The following is a 19430-nucleotide window of genomic DNA, read 5'->3' on the forward strand; positions in this document are numbered from 1 at the left end:
TACCTCCCTGTTAGTCAGAAGTCAGAGTCTCTCGGAGGTGATTATCCCTGCGGAATAGTATTCAAGACCCACTTACGCTACTTACAACTAAAAATAGATTTTATTGGCAAATTATTGAACCCAAGATAAGAAATCATCAAAGGATAAGTAAAATCTGCACTCACCTGCACAGCTACTATGAGAAAGCTGGCCCAAACCTTAGGTTACAGAATATTGGGTTAGATACATGAAAAACTGTACACGGTAGAAGAGCTTTTGGTGTAAGCAACAGCAAAGTTGCCTCTGTTTTTCAGTCTGCCAAATGTCCCAAGGAAGGTCTATGGGGAACTAGAGCTCCTCTACCCCTTTGTAAGGAATACCTCACTTTGGTTCTCCCAAAGGGCACCTCCTGCGATTCTGAATTAAGCTGGTGGTCTGCACATTACATTGCCTTAAAAAACCATATTAGCAAGGTGAAACCATTTGGAATCTGGTTCAGTGGCCTCGTCCTTCTGCTTACTCTCAACCTGCATTACGCTATTTTTCTTCTCATTTGTCCTTTCCCATCAGGTTAATATTCTCCTACCTCTTTGAGTTGACCTTTTATTAACAGGTTATCAAACCGGCCCTTCTAGACCAATGAAAAACAAGCAAACAAAAATGTGGATTTCACCAACCTCAAGAGCAGACAGCTCTTTGATTAAAAAGCTTACAAGTAAGAGACAGAAGGCATATTTCAAAACCATTTTAGCTTACAGAATACAGATGCATAAATGAGCCATTCAGATACCGCTTTGTCACAGCGCTATAAAACTGGAAAAGACCCATCCTTCCGTCCCCCTGTCTGTCCATCGCCCATCCCTCTCATCCTTCTGTCTGTCCATCCATCCCTCCGCCCCTCTCTCTGCTCCTCTCTGTCCACCCACCCGCCCCTCTGCTCCTACCTGTCTGTCCATCCACCCATCCCTGTGTCCTTCTGTCTGCCCATCCACCCATTGATCTCTCCGTCCTTCTGTCTGTCAACCCCCCTCTGCCCGTCCATCATCCGCCCCATCTGTCCATCCACCCTTCTGTCGGTCGCTCTTGCTGCCCGGGCTTGCGACTACCTCCGGCCCCGCCCCTACCCCGAGTCCCCGCGGCCGGGGCCGTGCGCGATGAGGTCACGGGGCGGGGCCGTGCGCGATGAGGTCACGGGGCGGGGCCGCGGAATAAGGCGGGGGGGTGGGGGGCGCTCGCTGCCATTGGCCGGGAAGATGGCGCTGAACAGGAACCACTCGCAGGGCGGTGGGGTCATCGCCCCCCCTGGGGAGAGGTACCGGGGCGCGAGGGGGCGGGAAACCCCGCTGAGGCGGGCCCGGCCCGAGCCGAGCCACATCCCCGGCCTGGCCCGCCCCCTCCGAGCCCCTGCCCTGCCCGCAGAGCGCTTCGCCCGGCCCCGAGCCGCGGCCCGCACGGTCCGGTCACGGGCCCCGGCCCCGGGCCCCGGCCCCGGCCCGTGGCGGGAGGATCCGATGTCCCGGGCCGGGCCTTGTCCCGGCCCGCTCCCGGCGCAGGCCTTGAGGCCCTTCGTTTGTTTACGTTGCCGGCGCTGCGGCGGCTCCGGCCCCGGGCTTCCCCCTGCGGCCCCGGGTCTCCCGCTTTGGGCCGGCTGAGGCAGCCCGGCCCGCGACACTGGCTGTCGCGGGTTAATCCGCGTTTAATTTCATTTCTTAAAACCAGCTGCCCGAGGTCACCGGCTTCAGAGTAACTAATGTGTTGGTGGGGAAAGTAGGTGTGTCCGGCAGTGAGGGGAGAGGAGGCTGGGGCGGGGGTGTGTGTGGGTCTATGGCGCTGTCCGGCTCTTTGGGGGAACTGCCCCGAGGCCCCTGGGAGATGAGCCCTGATTAGATCATTGCCCAGATCAACCCAGCTTCCTTTAGCCCACTCTCTTTAAGGGGCTTTTCTTCTCTCCATAGTGTTTCCTTGACTTCTGCGTCCGTCTTTCCCTGTGCTCCCAAGCTGGCAGCAGGAGCGTTTGTTTGTTTGTTCTGAAAGCTGTTGCTCGCTAGTAATGGGCGTGACAACCCCAGAGGAAATGCATACGAGTGAATCCGAAGTCACATGAGCTGCAGCTTGTCAGCAGATTAGTGACTGAGCTACATCACAAGGCCTTACATGCACTTTCATTAACACTGTGCAATACTAGGTCATTAGCAGCATCTGCATGGGTTTTGGTGTGTGCTGAGGTCTGAATTAAATATGCTCAGGTTGCAGATAGGGAAGTAGTCACTTTCTGAATAGACTGCAGTAAATTATTCTGATAAACATACTTTTAAATATTAAATGTACTTCTAGTTTGCGACCTGACTAATTCTCTGTCCACAAATCTGCACTGGCTTTAAAAAACTGAGTTATGTAGAGAAGGTACTGACTTCCTAGCTCCTATTTTGCTTTTTCCAAATGAGATGTAATTCTGAGTCTCTGACTGCTCATATCCATTAAAGATTCCATAGTATTCTTATGGGACTGTGCCCAAAACAACCCACCACCAAAATCAGATCAAACTCTAGGCCTCCTCGCTTCATTAGGGTGCCTCATAAGCAGAATACAGAAATACTGCTCTTCTGGTAGCCCGAAAGATACATCTAGACTGCTTCTCATATATAGGGAGCTGGAGAGGAATGATTTGGACAAGCCCTGTGTTTTCCTGGTCTGATTCTGTATTAAGGTTTGGCACAATTATTTGCAATTGGTGAACCATGAAAATAAAGCAGCACCTTTACAGACACTGATCTTTTACATTAAGCTGCACCCATGGTCCTTTTATTAGATTGTTTATTCCACCTGTTGATTGTGCTTGGGCTTTCCCAAGCTACAGAATATTTTTTCTCTCTCTTTCTGTTTATCTCGTAGAGATGTCATTGGCAGTAGGTCCTTTCAGACCTAGAACAACCATTACAACCCATTTCCCTCCGGGATAATCTGAAACCCTTCAAGGGTTTCAGAGTTTGGGAATGAGCCAGTAGGCCAGAGTGGCCATGGTGGTACTTCCTGTGCTATCTGAAATGTTCTTGGAGCTTGAAGCTGTGGCTTGGCACTAAGAGCGCCCTGACTGATGGTCAATGTCTGGTCTTCTGGTATAATCTAAAGGCACATAGTCATTCTAATTCAGCCCCCCCCCCTTTTTTTTTTAAAGAGAGAGTTTTCCCAAACTTGAAACAAATACAATGATTTTGTGCCATTTAAAAACAATGGACTCATGGGGTTTGTTTGGTTCCCTGGCTGACCTGAAACAACTGCACTGGGTTAGTGCATGAAAAAGGAAGCAAACATGGTTAAAAATCATGAAACTGGTTAGTCTAGTTTCACTATTCAAGCTTGGTGTTTACTTCTAGTATTTCAAACAGTATCACTGGTGAAAAGTCACCAGCCTCTGTGCAAAATTGTGGTATGTGAGCAGTCTGCTTTCAAATATAATTGTATGTTGGCCTGTCCCTGTTGGGGAGATGTAATTGACTTTGGTGGCGGTACTGATTAGGGTACAAGTTCAGTCCCTTGCAATGTAGGTGACAAAACAGTAACTAATTAGTGCAGGGGGTGGAACTAGCAAAATGCTATCTCTGAAGATGGGGCGGGGGAGCGGCTGGGTCTGAGCAGAGCAAACTCCTCACCTCCTTGTAGCAGGAAGAAACTTTACTTGTGAAATCCAAACCAGGTGTCTCGCGATGGTACTGCCACTAGTGCTGGACCTGATCTGCAAGTCAGGAAGCAATCTGCCTAAATTGTGTGAAGGTAGCTCTGAGATCCTGGACACACACAAGACATTGAATGGAGAAGTGTGGGAAAGAGAACTGCCTTCTAGATTACTAAATTATCCTTAGGATGGGTGAATAACAGAAAAATAAATTAATAAGTAATATTATTAAGCTCAAAACTGTAAAACTTGACAAGTAATATTTGGCAAATGTTATATGACCAGCTGTAGTTTTCCTTGTTAGCTGTTGGGCGATCTTGTTGAACAGTATATAAATTCCTAACAGCAGCAGAATTTCAGTTCTCTTCTTCAGGGTTGGGGTTTCTCTTCTTCAGGGTTGGGGTTATGTCTCAAAACAAAACAACTCCAACATAAATTAAATAAACCAGGCCCTGGCCCCTTTCCAGATCTCTCCCTGTACCTGCTACTTGTTGGCTTCTTAACTAAGAGCCAGGTGACCTGCCAGATATCACTTGATCTCTGACCTCAAACCCATTACCTGGGATAAAGCTTAGTCAGAGGTGGGGTGAAGCCAATTTGCCCTACAGGGCCAGCCCTTCCTGTGACAGTGCTATACTTCAGGTAAAATTGTTTAGTAGGTTTAATGTAATTACCACTGCACTGGTATACTAAAAGTATTAAGTGCTGGGTTTACCTACATATGTATAAAGTATGATTAAAACAAGCTCTTTAATAAAGACACATTTTTAATTGGATACATGACAGTTATTCTTACACGATGTAAAAGTGACCTATAAAATTTGCTGCCATAGAATATTGCTGAGGCAAAGAGTTTGGTGGGATTCAGAACTGGATTAGACATGAGCAATTGCCCTAGTTACGAAGAACTGTCTCCCCATAGCATCTGAGAATTGGAGAGAACCTATTAGGTCATTCAGTCTGTCCCTCCCAGCCTTGCAGGACTGTGACTAGAGTATTACATTTTCAGTAATACCCTAAATTTCCCTCCGTCCTTGACAACTCCGCCTTTCAGGTACTTGTGGATTGTTATCCTGTGTCTCCCTTAAATAGTTCCACTAAATGTTATCTAGCTTTCAGTAGTTTTCTTCAGAAGCATGTCCCTTTAATTTTTCCCTTTCAATAATTTTGCTGTTTTCTAATTCACCCATATTTCTGTAACAGGGTCCCTAAAACTGAATGGAGCATTTGAAATATGATCTCATCGAGGCCATACATATGTAACCACCTCATCTATGATGCCTCTGTATGCTGCTCAGAATTGCAGTGCACTTTTTTTTTTTGGCATAATACATTGTAAACTTGTCACTCCCTAAGTCTGTCGGTATTTCTGCTTCTCTTTGATTGTCTGTCTGTTTTGGATCACTTCCCCACATTTTCCCAAACTGACTTTATCTTCTACTCACATTTGTTATCCCTAAATCCCTCTATATTATTTCCTGTCATTGCTAGTGTTCACAGGGTAGTGTTTGTAGCAAACTTGACTATCATGTTGGCTCCCTGTTCTAGATCATTGAATAAGTTTAAACCCCACCACCAGGAACAGTGTTTCCCCAATTCTCCTATCCCTGGATGCATTGTTCTTTATCGCTAATCTTTGCTGATAGTCCTCGGTCACTTACAGGAAATAGTGACAGCATCTGTAGTTAGCTTAGCTATGAAGAAGCATCTTCTTTAGTACAGTTGACACAACTGGGGTTGCATTATTGAGGTTATGCTTTCCTGTGTAGCATCAACATATGGATACTGGACTAGTCAGACAGGGACTTGCTCTGAGGCAACACGCTTATTCCAGAAAGAAATATTGAGGTCCGTTGTGCTTATTCTGTGCTGTGACCTTTTGTACTCGGTCTCTTTCAATGAGAAATGAATGGTTTCCCCAACAACTGTCTCAAGTGGCTTTGGAAATGAAAGGAGAAGCAAACTGTCCTGAGGCTAGAGGCTTCCCTTGGCAGAGTGGGGTTTGGTGTTGTACTTATTGAGAGAGTAGCATAAACAGTGCGTGCATACGCAGAGAGAGAAGGTGGGATCCATATCTGAACAGAGCCTTCGGGGAAGTGACCTGTTCCTTGGCATGCCAACTAACGTATGTTGATTGCATGTGCTTTAGGACTGTGTTTGATACTATGCATCCCTGATGTCTCTGTCTCTTCCTCCTCCTCAGTATTCTTAAGCATTGTAAAGATGTGGAGCTTTCCTTCAGTGATGTGTCTGACAAGGCTGAAATCTTCAAAGGCACCAAGAAGGGAATGGTATACCTCACCCCCTACAGGGTAAGTCTTGAGCCAACAGCGTTTTCCCACAGGCTTCTAGTCCCAGAGTCTTGTAAATGACTGGATAAATCTCCTACTTATGAGGAGGCTACAAATTCAAGATGGGAGAGAGTGGTGGAAACAGGTCATGCTTGTCCTTTTCTCCACAGTCCCCTTTCCCAGCTAGGGCCTGTTCCAGATTGTTCTCTACACAGCATGTTTTCATGTGTCTTTTACATTGTCCTGTTTTCAGTGTCAGTCACTGGGGTTTCCACTATTTCCTTTGAAAGTCTCACTCACTCTCCTCCCTGCCCCCCAGCAAGGATTCTGAAGGAAAACCCCTATATGCACATCCAAAGCCTCTGTCTGTCCTGAACACCAACCCCTGTTTAACTTGGCTTCTCAATTCTCGCTGCTGCTGCTACTGTATGTAGCCTTTTAAACTGGAACAGGAGTTGATTTTTACGTGGACCTAGAGTACATTGTATGGGCATAGGCTTTGCCCTGTTAAGGCTTATCATACAGGCACAGTGGCCAACCTGATTGAAACAAACCTCTTCTTAGTAAACGTTTGAAAGCTAAAACCTGGGGGCAAAAAACCCTCTCCTGCTGTTCCAGGGATTACTGAAGGGGGGCTGTGATGCTTCTGCAAGTGTTTTGATGAGTGAACGTACAAAGGACTAGGGGAAACTGTTCAATGAAGTCCAAAAACCTGGACTAGGAAAGCCCCGGAGAACCTCCTAGAAGGGTCAGTTCTGTACTGGCTTGAAGGACGGACCTTAAATCTTTCCTGTGTTCAGTCCTGTGGCTTATGAGGTGGCCCATGCAAAATTTTGCATGCCCACAAGTATTCCTCATCCCTTTGGACTGTATCCAGTCTTCAGGTGCCAGCAGCACTCTAGAATTCTTCACTTAGCCGGTGCTGCTCTAGAGACAGTCACCAAACGAACTAAGCTGGTCTGAGTTCGCAGCTTTTGGTTTGTACGTCTGTAGATGGCCACTGCTCACCTGGTTTGAGTGTCCTGTTTTGACTTTAGCTTTAACGAGAGATGCTGCACTGAATCTGCCAAAGCCCTGGACGCACAAATGTGTTAGATCCTGGAAGGGTGTAATAGCTGTGTAAGATTCAATGTAGTAGCTTTTCTGTACGCAGCAGTGAGTTATACGTAGCTTGTGACATTAGACCTTTTTAATGAGGGGGAATGTTAGGCCAGGGCACTGCTCTTCTATCCCCTGCTTCTGGTTTTCCTTATTTAAGAATGATCATAGTAACTGCTAAGTTACTATTCAAATAGGCTGTTAGATTTGGGCGGAAAGACCACACGTCTAAGCAGTCCAGAACTTCTGGTCCACTTCAGTGCAATGGAGCTTCAAGCCACAGTGCTGCATACTGTGTCACAAAAATAGTGCAGTAATTTGAGGTTTTAAAGGGAGAAAATATTTCTTAATTTACATGGTGTCAACTGAACACTACCATGGAAGTTGCACACGTTTCAGGTGTGTGAGCCATACATATATGATAACGTTATTTTGGATTTCTCAGGATGAAAACTGCTATGTAGCTGTAGAATAGGAACTTGCATGTATAATTGTTCCAGAGCTTTAATTTCTCTTTACCAGCTTGTTAAAGCAGTCTCTGGTTTGAACACTTCTGAAACAGCCTCTTTCACTCTAGGTATAAAGACTGACTGTAAATTAACAGCTTTAAAATGTCCCTCTATCTTGCAGATGATCTTTGTGTCTAAAGGCAAGGACCCCCTGATGTCCTTCATGATGCCATTCTACTTGGTGAAAGGGTGCTCCATCGAGCAGCCTGTCTTCTCTGCCAATTACATCAAAGGCGTGATCCAGGCTGAGGCAGGAGGTATGTGTTAATGTGTTGCAGCTCCAAGCAGGCTTAACTGAGTTTCCCAAGTACTTTTTCCCTTCTGCTGAATTTGTAACCCGGGGCTTGTCCACATGAGAAATTGACCGGCATAGTAAGTGAAATATGCCAGTCAGTTTCCTCACATAGGCATGTCCTAAGTTTAGTGGAAAGCCAAAAAAAAGCCTCATAGTGGATATTTTTGTCCAGTATAAACTTGTAACTATGATCCAAATGTTATAAGAAAATTTCTTGATCTTTAAATTTCTGCGTGTGTTAGTTGCTTCGTAGGCTCAGCTTGAAAGGGAGGTGGAGAGGGTAGGCGGGTGATGGGTTCACCAACTTCAGATGCTGGTCTTCTTGGCTGCTATTCATGGCTGTACAAAGTGAGCACGTGTCTCTGGAGATAAGCAGACCTTTCTTCACTGAAATGCATGCATGTGCATCTGTATATCGCTGGTTCAGACTTGACCCCAAGCTTTTAGTGACTGAAAATTGTTATATCTGACACTTGTGATGCCCTGTTCCTAGTAGTCAGATGTCCATCTCAGAAACAACAGTCATAATTGGCACTAATTGTTGGTGGTTCCAGAACAAAAAATCGGGACAAAAAAGGGCCATTGAGACAACTTCCCTGAGTCATAGTACTAGTTCCTTCTGGGTCAAGGCACCTGAGTAGGAGAGGGCGGTGTGTCGGGAAATCTTACAGAAGCAGCCAGCAGAGATGTATTTGCTCTAGTGAGGATTAGGTCTCCAAAGCTGTGAATCCAGCACCTTTCCCTGGCAATAAAATCACTTTGTGGAGATTCTGCTATAGTAGTGGTGACCCATATCTGGGTCACTCTGGCTCTTGAATAGCTAGAGCTTTCTGCATAATCTATTCTGCATGTACACTGTAGTGATCTTGGATGCCTTTTTTACTATGCCAGTTCGTTTGTGTCACTTCTTTAAATCCTTTCTCTCTACCCCAGCCTTTCTTATTGGCTAGGGGTGTTGCTTCATGATGGGAAGAATAGAGGTGGGTTGCTGATTCGTTGGGTAACTTGCCCAAGCTTAACTACCAAACTATTACTGATAAGACAACAGGAAAGAATAAAATTTGAGCAATGCGGTGTTTCTAAGTGTGTTGTGGAACCAGCCACTTCCTTTCAATTTATATGCCTGATGGGTTTTTTTTTCCTCCTCTAACAATGTGCAGAAAACCCCCAAACTTCTCATAGTCTCTCCTGACAACTTTTCTTGGAAGAAGTTAATCAGACAAGGGATTTTGGAACCTGGGCTTTTCATTTTAAAACTCAAACTTTGATCTCCCATCTGACAACTTGCTTTAAAAACTCCCAATTTTGTTTATCCACTTGTCCACCAATAAGGAAACCTGCCTTCTTGTACAGTTTGGGTGATTTATCTTGGAGTCTTAGCATTTGCTAATGAATTTCTAGAAACTCCTGTTAGGCCTAAAACTTTGTAATCTTTATCTAAGCTCCTCTGCTTCAAAGAGGGTAAAGAGTCTGCTGATGGAATATTTGATTCCAATCCTGGCTTGAGTTTCAGGCCCTGATTCAAAGTCCATTTAGTTTGGTGGAAGGACTCCCATTCAGTGGGCAGGCTCCCGCTGAATAGTATGTGTCCTTTCTATGTCGTATTTGTAATTGGATTCTCTCTTAGCCTATTAGCAGAAAATCTAGATCTACAGCAACCTTTACATGTCCATGTTTTAGACTCTCCTTTTAAAAAATAAGGAAATTCCCGGACAAACCTTCTCCTCGTTTCCCTGAGATTTATCTTGTATACAAGTGGGCTGAGTAACCAGTGCGAAGAAAGCTGGTGGTGCCTTCCTGCTGGCAGGTCTGCAGTAGTTGTCCAAACCCTGTTTGGTCTCTTGTTTAAGTTGAGAGCTTCTAGGAAACACATCAACTAATAATCTGTATTCAAATTCAAACTAGTTTCTTGGTGTTAATCTTTTAGAGTATTTTAATGGTTTCATTTGTAATTCCCACTTTCTCTTTTAGGGGGTTGGGAAGGGCAGGCTTCCTTTAAAATGACCTTCAACAGTGGAGGAGCCATTGAGTTTGGACAGTTGATGTTCAGAGTTGCCACTAATGGTAAGTAACCTTCAGAGGCTTGACTATTCTTTAGCTAGAAGAGTTGGCTAACTTTTGCTGCAATAAACTTCTTGGGGTGAGCAGAGCGAATAACCCTTCTAAACTTCTCAATCAAAAAAGATTGACTTTTCCATGAGAACTTTTGTCTTCATTCTACACCCTATTGTTGGTCTTAATGCTTTGGTTTTTGGAAACTGAAAAACTTAATATTCCCAATTCTTGGAATGATCCCCCTATTCCTTTTTTTTTAAATCTTTTCCCCTCTGTCTTCCAACTGGAAAAAGTAGGAAAAAATGAGACTGCAGTGGTATATGGGGGAACTATATTCTCACACTGTTTACCCAACCCTCTCCAATGGGGAGAGAGTATTAAAAATAGAGTGGAGGGAGAAAAACTTTCTATTTTTGGCTTCCAAAAACTGATGATAAATCTAAACAAAAAAATTAATTTTAATTGGAAAAACTTTTTTGTAGAGATTTTTCCTGATCAGAAAAACTTCTTAAATGTGTGGGGTTATTCCACCTTTTTTTTTAATGAAACCACATTCTTCAGTGGAGATGTTTTGGGGAGCTTTAGTGGCTAGTATCTGTATAGATTTTTGCAGAACAGGGTTAATCAGAGTCCTCTCCATAAACTCTTCCAAGCTCAGGGTCCAACCCTGCTCCCCAGCGTCCAAACTAGCAAAGCTAATTACCACAGCAGTGTGTGAAAGTGGGAGAAGAAGAGATTATTGCTAGATGGGTTTCAGGCAAAGCAGCCACTCCAGGTCTCAGTGGCTCATAGCTCTGTTGCAGTGACAGATCAAACTAAATTCATATGACCGTTCCTTCCTTTTCTTTGCTGCTCCATTTTAATTGCATGGCAGTGTGCTGAGTCAAACTTGCTAAACTTAATTTTTTTTTAGCTTCTAGAGGGGCTCCTGCCCAGAATACTGGCTATGGCTATATGCCTGCCTTTGCGGGGTACACCCCTGCTCCAGGAGGTTATTCACCTGCCCCCCAGCCAGCTAATGGACCATACGCTTATGTGCCCCCACCAATGAATGGATATGGGCCAGCTCCGCAACCCATGGGATACCCTTACGCACCACCTCCAGGTAAAGCCTTCCGACAGGCTTCAACAACTTGTAACATACCAGTATTGTGTGAGAGGGAGAGTGCGCGTGCTGTCTGTACTGGGACCTGTAAAGGACCGTGTCAGAGTAAAGAACACAAGACTCCAACATAGCTGGGGGATGACTTGTATTGCAGCAGTCCATTCTCTCTGAGCAGCATTGTTAGTCTTATAAGGGCCCTGACTCCTCCAGGTCACCGAAGCACTTCCTTGCAAGGGCTGGGGTGTCCTGGTAAAATCCAGCTTGAGTATTGTTGCGTCTCCCTAGAGATCCAGTGGGACAGGAAATAAAGGATACAACATCCTAAGCTGGGTAACACCTTCTGGCAGAGAATGGCTGGCAAATTCGGGGAGTGATTGTTGCCTGCAAAGCCCTCTGGGATCAAAGGTGCTACAGCCATATAAAATCCTGCTGTGGAGCTGCTGCTGTTTAAGCTTGGATGGCTTGCCTTGACCTGTGTGTATCCGCTCTGGACAGAAGCAACAGGCCTGTAAACTAGGCCTGCGCTATGTCCCACAGGAATTACTTAAAGTACCGTTTGAATATCTCTCCTTTCCACAGGCATGTACCCACCTCCTCCTGACATGAACCCCCTGTATATGGCTCCTCCTCCCCCCTACCCTGGCCCTCCTACCGCAGGACCTTCAGCCCCCACAGCTCCGACAGCCCCTACAGCCTGGGTGGAGCCCGGAATGCCAGGTAAGGGAGTGGGAGGGACTCTCGCTGCAGTTCCAAAAGGGATTGTTCCTGGTGCACATGTGAATGATGGAATTTCTCTCGTTACAGGCTCTTTGAGTCGCCCATTTCTAGGCAGTTTGTGGTGGGTGGGGGAAGATGGCATGGCAGTTCCCAGCACTGTACTGGTTCTGTCCAGCATGAGCAAGTCCCTTGTTCTCATGAGCAGGCCCAAAGTAAAACTAAGCTGGCTCTGATGTTGCAAGCTGGTCCTCTTGGCACCTCTTGTCTCTAGAGTCTGCTTAAGAAAGCTGTGTTAAAAGGTATGGCACAGAAGCCACCTGCTAGAGCAGGAAGGAGACTCTACTGAAAGTGTTACCTGGGGATCCTTTTGGAACAGGTGGTCTGCATTGATGACCACAGGTATAGGTCAAACTGCTGCCAGATACTATCAGTTCATTTTATAGTGTAGCATTATGCCTGGCTAATAGCCACAGTTCCACATAGTTGTTCCACAACTATGCCAGGGTTATCTTAAGGCTAAAATCAAGTGTGACCTAGCTGATGTGAGGGGAGACTTGTCTTACTCCCAGAGAGCTGTAAAGCCCAGGATATCTGTTAACAGGGAAGCATTGTCTGGTGGTTTAAGCACAGCTGGGAGATGTGGGTTCCATTTTCTGCTCTGCTACAGACTTATTTTGTGACCTTAGAAAAGCCAGTTAACTTGTCTAGGACTCTGTTTTCCCCATCTGAAAAATAGGTATGCTCTCTCTGTTAGGTGCGGGGCTGGGAAGCTGAATTTGCTATTTGTAAAGCACTTAGGAAGACTTTTTTTGTTTTTTGGCCTTACCCTGTAGGTGGCAGTAAAGCAGCAGAAGCAGCTTCAAGTGCCTATTACAACCCAGCCAATCCCCACAATGTCTATATGCCTATGGTAAGCAACTGGTTGAGTTGTCTGTTGGGCTGGAGGGCAAAGGGGTAAGAGGAGCTAACGCACTTGCTGTTCAGCTGCTACAGCTGAATCCTGGGCAGCTTGTCATCTTACTGCAGCAGATGCTGAAGTCACAGGGCATAGCCCATGCCGTGCCACATCACACCAAGTCTAGTATCCTGCTTCTGGGTGTATCCAAGCAGGCTGTTTGCCCATCTAGTCTAGCTGCGGGCAGTGCTTGATCCTCAAGAGGAGAGTGGACCCACCCATATGCACCAGATCAGTTGAACTAAGATGGGTCTAGGTCTCTTTTCTTCCTGACCCCTCCCCCCCCCCCCAGGCAATTGGCTCCCCAAAGCAGGAGGTTTACAATCACTTTGTTTTACCATGCTATTTAGAAATGGTCTGTCCACTCTTTCCTACAAAGAAGGCTCCTCAAAATACTCAATCACTGTTCCTGGAATCAGTCTTAGTATTTTTCTGATCCAGAAGGGAGGGAACTCTAAGACCTTCATGAAAGTTGTTCCTGTACAGAAACAATATATAGTTCTCAGCTTCTGCAAGAATGGGGGTAGCCAGATTTAGGAACTTAAAGGGAAGGGGTAATGCAGGTTTAGACTGTTCTAGGCTGGGGGAGACAGACAAGATCTGTCCTAACAAACTGCTACAGGAATCACAGAGTCACTGGGGAGGGTGAGAGGAAGATAAGGATTAAAACAACGTCCAGTCACAGTGCTGCTGTTTCTGAAATACACATGTTCTGATGGGCTTTTAAAGGGACTCTTTTTGTGTTCATCTTTTTTTGTGTGTGGTGCCTCATTTGAAGCATTATGGGAAGTGGCAGAGGTTCTGGGATGTAACTGAAACTGGGAAGACATGGCTATGGGTAGCTGTAGCCTAACATACAGGCCTCACACCTATCACTGTCCGCTCAGTATTTCTCAAGCTGTAGCTGAAGGCAAAGGTTGGGTGCATTAAGCTAAGCCTGGGAATGCTCGGAAAGCTGAACGGCTACACACAACACTGCTGATTATAGATAAAACAGACATGGTGACTGATCCTTTCTCACTTTGCAGGACCAGCCGCCTCCTTATGCACCTCCTGCTGAGAAAAAGAACAACTAACGGAAGGAACCCACTCACCAGCTGCTCACGTTCCTTCTCCCCAAAGACACTTCTGTCCTCACCACCCGCCCCTCATTCAGTGTATCTCTAGGCTTCCATGCGTGTATACAATAGACATAGCATTGGGCGACGTAACACCCGCCCTCTTTAAACATTGAGCACGACCATACAAGTAGAACAGCAGAAGCAGCCGTGTTTTCCTGCCTGATTGCTTTACATCCCAGGGCCAGAGCGCTGTCCCTCTGAGGCTTTTGCCATGAGTTTGGGGGTGGGGGCTGAAGTCTTAGGCCAGCAGAGAAAGCACATCAGTAATGTAGGAATACAACATTGCAGCTTCTTGATTTTTTGAATGAAGTAAAATGGTTTGAGAGAGTGGTTTTAAACTTCCTCTGAGGCAACAGTAAGTGAGAAGGAAAGAGGCAATGGGCTGCTGGGTTTCCCCATGTTGGTATAAAGGAGGAGCACGTTACATTTTTCATTGGTGCTGTTCCCTTTTTAAGGAATCGAGTGAAGTGCTGGAGGCTTGTGTCACGTAAGCTTCATTGTACTGGGCCACACTGTAACCTGGGAAAAGACTCCTGAGACACACTCAGCCTAGTTAAGCATTTTGCAGTGTGGGCTTCAGTATGGAGAGGCCAAGTACAATCCTAACTCAGCAGCAGCAGCAAGGGAAGTATGAACTGGCTTTGGCTAAATCACTGGCCCTGCAGGCAAGAAGAGCTAACACAGCTGCAGTTTTACACCTGCCTTGGACACAGCAAAGCCCCCCGTATGCACCTGTCTCCTTTCCCAGGAAACCTGCCTCTCTCAAAACGGGTGATGGCTGGAAGAGGCGAGATGCCCCACTTGCTGGGGTGTGCAGACATCCAAGGATGCCTGGTTCTTCCTCCTCCACTCTATTGCGAGAAGCTTCTCTTCTGTATTGTAAGTGTACTTTTGAGGAGAGGGGGATGTGTTAGCAGGTCTCTTCAGTGCAGTGAAAGCCAGACTTTGTGGCCACCTGATGCAGGCGGCCGACTTGGGAGGAACTCGTGCGTCTAACCTGGAAATAGGCAGTGGCTTTCTAAAAGCAGCATCTCCGTGTAGATGGACAGTAGAAAAGCAAATTGGGACCGGGTGGAGGGGAGTGGAATCTTGGCTACAGAGCTCTGAGCAAATGGGAGTGGGAATTAATCCAAGTCTTCCTTTCATTCTCCTAGAAACTGGCCCCTCTGTGCAGCAGCAGCCACGCTGCAGGTGTGGGTGAGTGAGAAGTATTAGGGTATTCTACTCTGACAGCACGTTTCACCAAGGAGAGCATAACCCTTGGCAACAGCCTCACCATAGGGATGGGATCAGAAACTATTGCTCTGCCTGCTGAGGAGCCTCAGACCCCGGGCTAGCTTTCCTAGAAAGCACTGGGGGGTGAGTGGAGATGGGAGAGCAGTCTGTCTTCCCTCCACATGCAACTAAAGCCATGCTGGTGTGAATGTGCTGGCATCTGAACAGTAGTGGGGGTGAGGAAGAGAATCTCGGTGGGTGGGGTGGGTTTTTCTTCAATGGAGGTGGGGTAACTGGATGGCTCTTTACTGCTTGCGTGGCATCCCCTTGTGGTGAGGCGGTGCCTGTTCATCAATAACCAGTATTTTTTGTAATGTAGATGTTACTGCTAACCCTCAGCTGTTACTGAGAATAGAGCAACTCAGCTGGGACCTTCTATTCTCCCTTAGGAACTGATGCCCTGCAAACTTGCTCTCCAAAGAGAATCACACTTGTCTAGTGGAGAACCTCTGACTCCCAGTGTAGGGCCTGCTCAGCCCCTCCCCACCCGGTTCTCACTCAGGGGTAGGGACTGTTTTTCCCCCTTTGCTCCCTACGTGCTAGGCTATTGTACAAGCAAGGCTCACACAACCTGTGTGTATTCCTGTAGCTGCCTGACCTTCCTCCGCATAGCAGCCATCTGCAAGGGAGGAACTTCCTTTTCTAAGAAGCCTTTTTAATCTGAGTCAAAGATTCTCTAACTTTCTGGAATTAAAAATGTTCCACTATCAATGTTTGTAATATCTTTTGCATTGCACTTTAATACAGAAGCATGGGAATCTTCAGGCCTGTGCGTCAGTTCAGTGGTGTGCGTGTTCTGATGTAGTAACCAACAGCTTGCTGTGCGATGGGCAAGAAAAATGGAACGGATACGATAAGAATTGCAAAAACCCCATAATTGGTTGTGGGATTGTTTTTGTGGCTTTGTGACCAATGCATGGTCCCTCCCTCCCTCTTCCCCACTGAGCACTGCTTAGCTGTCCTGTAGAACTAGAGTGGGAAAATGGCCTTTAGTTAAAAATCCCGCTCCACTTGCACCTCAGGCTGTGGTTATAGCCTATCCCTTAGGTCGTGAGGGGAGGGAGGCTGCCTTTTACCATCACTGCCTTTACTGCTGTAACTAATGTCCTAGTTAACTCAAACTGGCACACTACCCCTTTCTTGGGGCATGTCAAGCATCACTAACAGGGGCCGTGGGAGCTCTCTACTAATGCAGTATTCCTGTGACTCTTCTGTAAGCAGCTGTTTCCAAGGGCTTGTTTGCCCTAGTCCCACAGCCAGCACTGATTCTCTATTAGTTAAGGAGCAAAAGTGGAAGGTCCCCAGTTCTCTCCCTGCTGCCCAGTTGTGATGGTGATCAGCTATTCCATCTTCTGGGTGTAGGTTAAATCCCTGGGGACAAAATACCTTTCTTCCACATTCACCTCCACCCGTACAGCTGGTCTTGTGCATCCCAGACTTGCTTTGCTGAAAAAGCAGCACCAAATGTGGGATAGCTTCAAGTGGGGTAGGTAGTTGGAGAAAAAGCAGTCAGACAAAGCTGCTTATGGCTGCTTCTGCTGAAGATAGGAGTGAAGGCAGGCTTGGGACAATCACAAACTCAAGGCTGAGAATTGCTACCTCTATGCTACGGCTATCAGGGAGCCCTGTTACAACACTCGAAGTTGTAGGACATGTAGAACCCACATCTGTCTTCTGTAACTCGATTGAAAGCTTTGGCTGGATTGAGGCTTTAGTTCAGGTACTAAATGTGCCTCAGGTCCTACCTGCCATCAGACTAGCACAGTGTCTTACCAAGGCCCTGTGACATGTTTTCAGTGGTGGGCTTGACCCTATTACCTTGGTTTGCAATGCCGTGTGAGGAGAGGAGGAAAAGTAAGAGGCTCTTGGCAAAAGTGTGACAGCAGCCAGCTGTTGCCTACATCCAGGTTGGTTGGCTCAGCAGCATATACTGAGTCCTCTGCCTAATGGGAAGGAGAAAATTTTAAGCCTTTCTTTGAGCTTGCAGCAGGAGCTGTTAGGATGGACAGGGCCACTCTCTCTGCTGTCCTCTGGTGGGCTGCTCCAACTCCCAGTATACATCTAGTGAAGAGTGAAAGGAGTCCAAAGTTGGCACCCGCCTCCTTAAAACTCTGGTGAGTGACATCTGTGTGTGGGGGTGAAGAGAGACAACTATTGCTCTGGGAATGTTTTCTGGCCAGTAACAGTCAACAAAAGAATTGCACTGTTTATATAGGCCCTACACAGACTGAGTGAGGACAGAAAGTAAGTCCATACATCATAACTTGACTTGCTAGATTTTCTTTGTGGGGCAAGGATAAAAGGAAGATTGAACAGTAACTCTTACACAGGAAGAGAAAATCTTAAGTTTGTTTTTATTGTAGACAAAGTTACAGGTTTGAGAGAGGACTTTTCATTACAAAACACTGATTGATTGCAGCAGTGAAGCCTGAGTCCTCATTAAGAATTAACCTGGCCCCATAATCACTTTCAAATGAGGCCCTGCTCTGCATCAGCTCACCCTCTGTAATGTATACAGCTCCAGTTCCTAGCATAGGTGACAACCCCCTTGCTAGCTGGTAACATATTTTATGCTGCTTAGTCAGCCAGGAGTTCCAGTAAAACACAGATCTGTGACACATCTCTAGCTAAAATAAAACAGAGCTAGAACCTACTACCCTGCCTACAGTGCTCAAGTGCAATCAGTCCTTCATTTATTTTCACTGGAAAGCAATGTTTAGAGTTCTCTTCACCAGCACCTGGCTGATTCTGCAAAGCCTGTACCACTCCCTACTGTCAGTGCTGGGGGGAGAACTGTGCAGGGACTGTAGAATGTCTGTCCTACAGCAGGTGTCTAGCCCTTTTCCTTGCAGAGGAAGCCTTGAAAACATAAACAAGATTATCAGCTTGCTGAAGTGGAAAGGAACAAGCAGCTGGCTTCTACTTCTGCCCTCGTAGAGATTCTCCTGAGCTGCTCAGGCCAGTCCTGCAGCTTGTAGTGCACTAATAAAGACTCTTGTGGTTCTGTCCAAAATGGCCAGAGCCAGCTCTGCTAGCAGTCAGTCAGTATCCAGCCTTTTTTTAAGCATGGGTATCTCCTATTGTATCAACAGTACAGCCTACTGCAGTGTGACTTATCAGAGTCCTACGTAGGTTGCTATATGGGAGAGGGGGAGAGCAGTGGGCAGCCATTTGCTGGTGTCACTTGGTGCATGCAAAAGCCTGGCTTAGAGCCCTGTTGCAAAGTCCCCTCATCCACCAGTTAACATCTGCTATGCCACACATTCCTCCAAACCTTATGCTGCAGTCTGTCCCATTTATCCAGCCTAGAGGGCGCCTAGTGTTCTGAAACATTCTTCTTGCTGAGTGAGGAGCTAAGCCCCTACTACTCCTGGGGGAATTCTGCATCACTGCACATGTGCAGAATTCATCTCCCCTTCAGATTTGCTTCTCTGTAGAAAAATGACTTCTGATGGGGAAGTAAAGGGAAACCGCAAGAGTGGTCACACCCCTCTCTGGCAACACAGGCAGGTTGGTTCAGGCACCTAGAGCAGCTGGTAGAGACATAAATTACTGCCGGGAGGGGAGGGGAGCTGGGCTGGTGTGTGTGAGTGAGAGAGAGAGACACACACACTCTGTCCCTCTTGCTTGCTATTGCAGTACACTGGGCATGGAGGGGTGGGTCTTCAGGGTGTTCCTGAGGAACAGAACATAGCAGCCTGCCTACTTAGTGAATTCCCCCTGGAGTATAAAACAGGTCTAAAAGTTTTAAGGCTCCTTTACATTGCCAGAGTGCTGTAAAGGACAGTATGGCCTTATAAATGCTCATGTGCTTCAGTGATTAGAACTGGTCTAAATTTTTGGACTGAAAAAATGTGCTCCATGAACTGTTTGCTACAGACCTTCCTGGGGTGGTCAGTAGCCCATATCCCCAGCCCTCACTTGCTCATCAGGTGCCTATGATGTAACACTGAGCACATGGCTGCATATATTGGTTGACTAATAACTGGAAATAAAGGGTCAAACCTAGCGACATTACTATAAGGCAAGGGGGTTTGGGGATTTCCTCCAATGCTACTTACTCCCCTTCTCCAGCCATTGTAGTGTAGTTTAAATAAGTGACCTAAATAATTGAAGCCAGCATGATTACATTATTTTGACAAATAAAATATGCTGAATTTTGAAAAATTTTAATATTGGGCACAGAATTAATTGTTTGGTGCAGAATTCTCCCAGACTAGCCCTTCCCCCAGCCCTTGACCTGTCAGTTTGGGCCCAGCAGGGATGAAGAAGATAGTGGAATGTTGTAACTGGAAGGAAAATAGCCTATCAACGTTCCTCTTCTGCCCATACACACGTGTTATTCAAACATTAATTC

At 46.3% G+C, this 19430-nt stretch overlaps 1 protein-coding gene across 1 annotated transcript; it reads left to right on the forward strand.

The window, feature by feature from the left end:
• Positions 1-1210: 1210 nt before the first annotated feature.
• Positions 1211-18749, forward strand: WBP2NL (WBP2 N-terminal like). Its single transcript, XM_074941716.1, has 8 exons — positions 1211-1291; positions 5856-5964; positions 7672-7807; positions 9817-9909; positions 10814-11005; positions 11585-11722; positions 12556-12632; positions 13706-18749. Exons 1-8 carry the CDS (start codon positions 1233-1235, stop codon positions 13751-13753), a joined length of 852 nt encoding a protein of 283 aa, XP_074797817.1. The 5' UTR covers positions 1211-1232; the 3' UTR covers positions 13754-18749.
• Positions 18750-19430: the final 681 nt, after the last annotated feature.

The sequence above is a fragment of the Natator depressus genome, chromosome 1 (assembly GCF_965152275.1).
Source record: "Natator depressus isolate rNatDep1 chromosome 1, rNatDep2.hap1, whole genome shotgun sequence".
NCBI classification, from domain to species: Eukaryota; Metazoa; Chordata; order Testudines; family Cheloniidae; genus Natator; species Natator depressus.

Bases quoted from the DNA above. Each gene is read 5' to 3' on its own strand.
- WBP2NL (XM_074941716.1), top strand. From the start codon at position 1,233: ATGGCGCTGAACAGGAACCACTCGCAGGGCGGTGGGGTCATCGCCCCC. The intron at 1,292-5,855 runs GTACCGGGGCGC...CCTCCTCCTCAG, and splicing joins ATCGCCCCCCCTGGGGAGAG to TATTCTTAAGCATTGTAAAG. The intron at 12,633-13,705 runs GTAAGCAACTGG...CTCACTTTGCAG, and splicing joins ACAATGTCTATATGCCTATG to GACCAGCCGCCTCCTTATGC.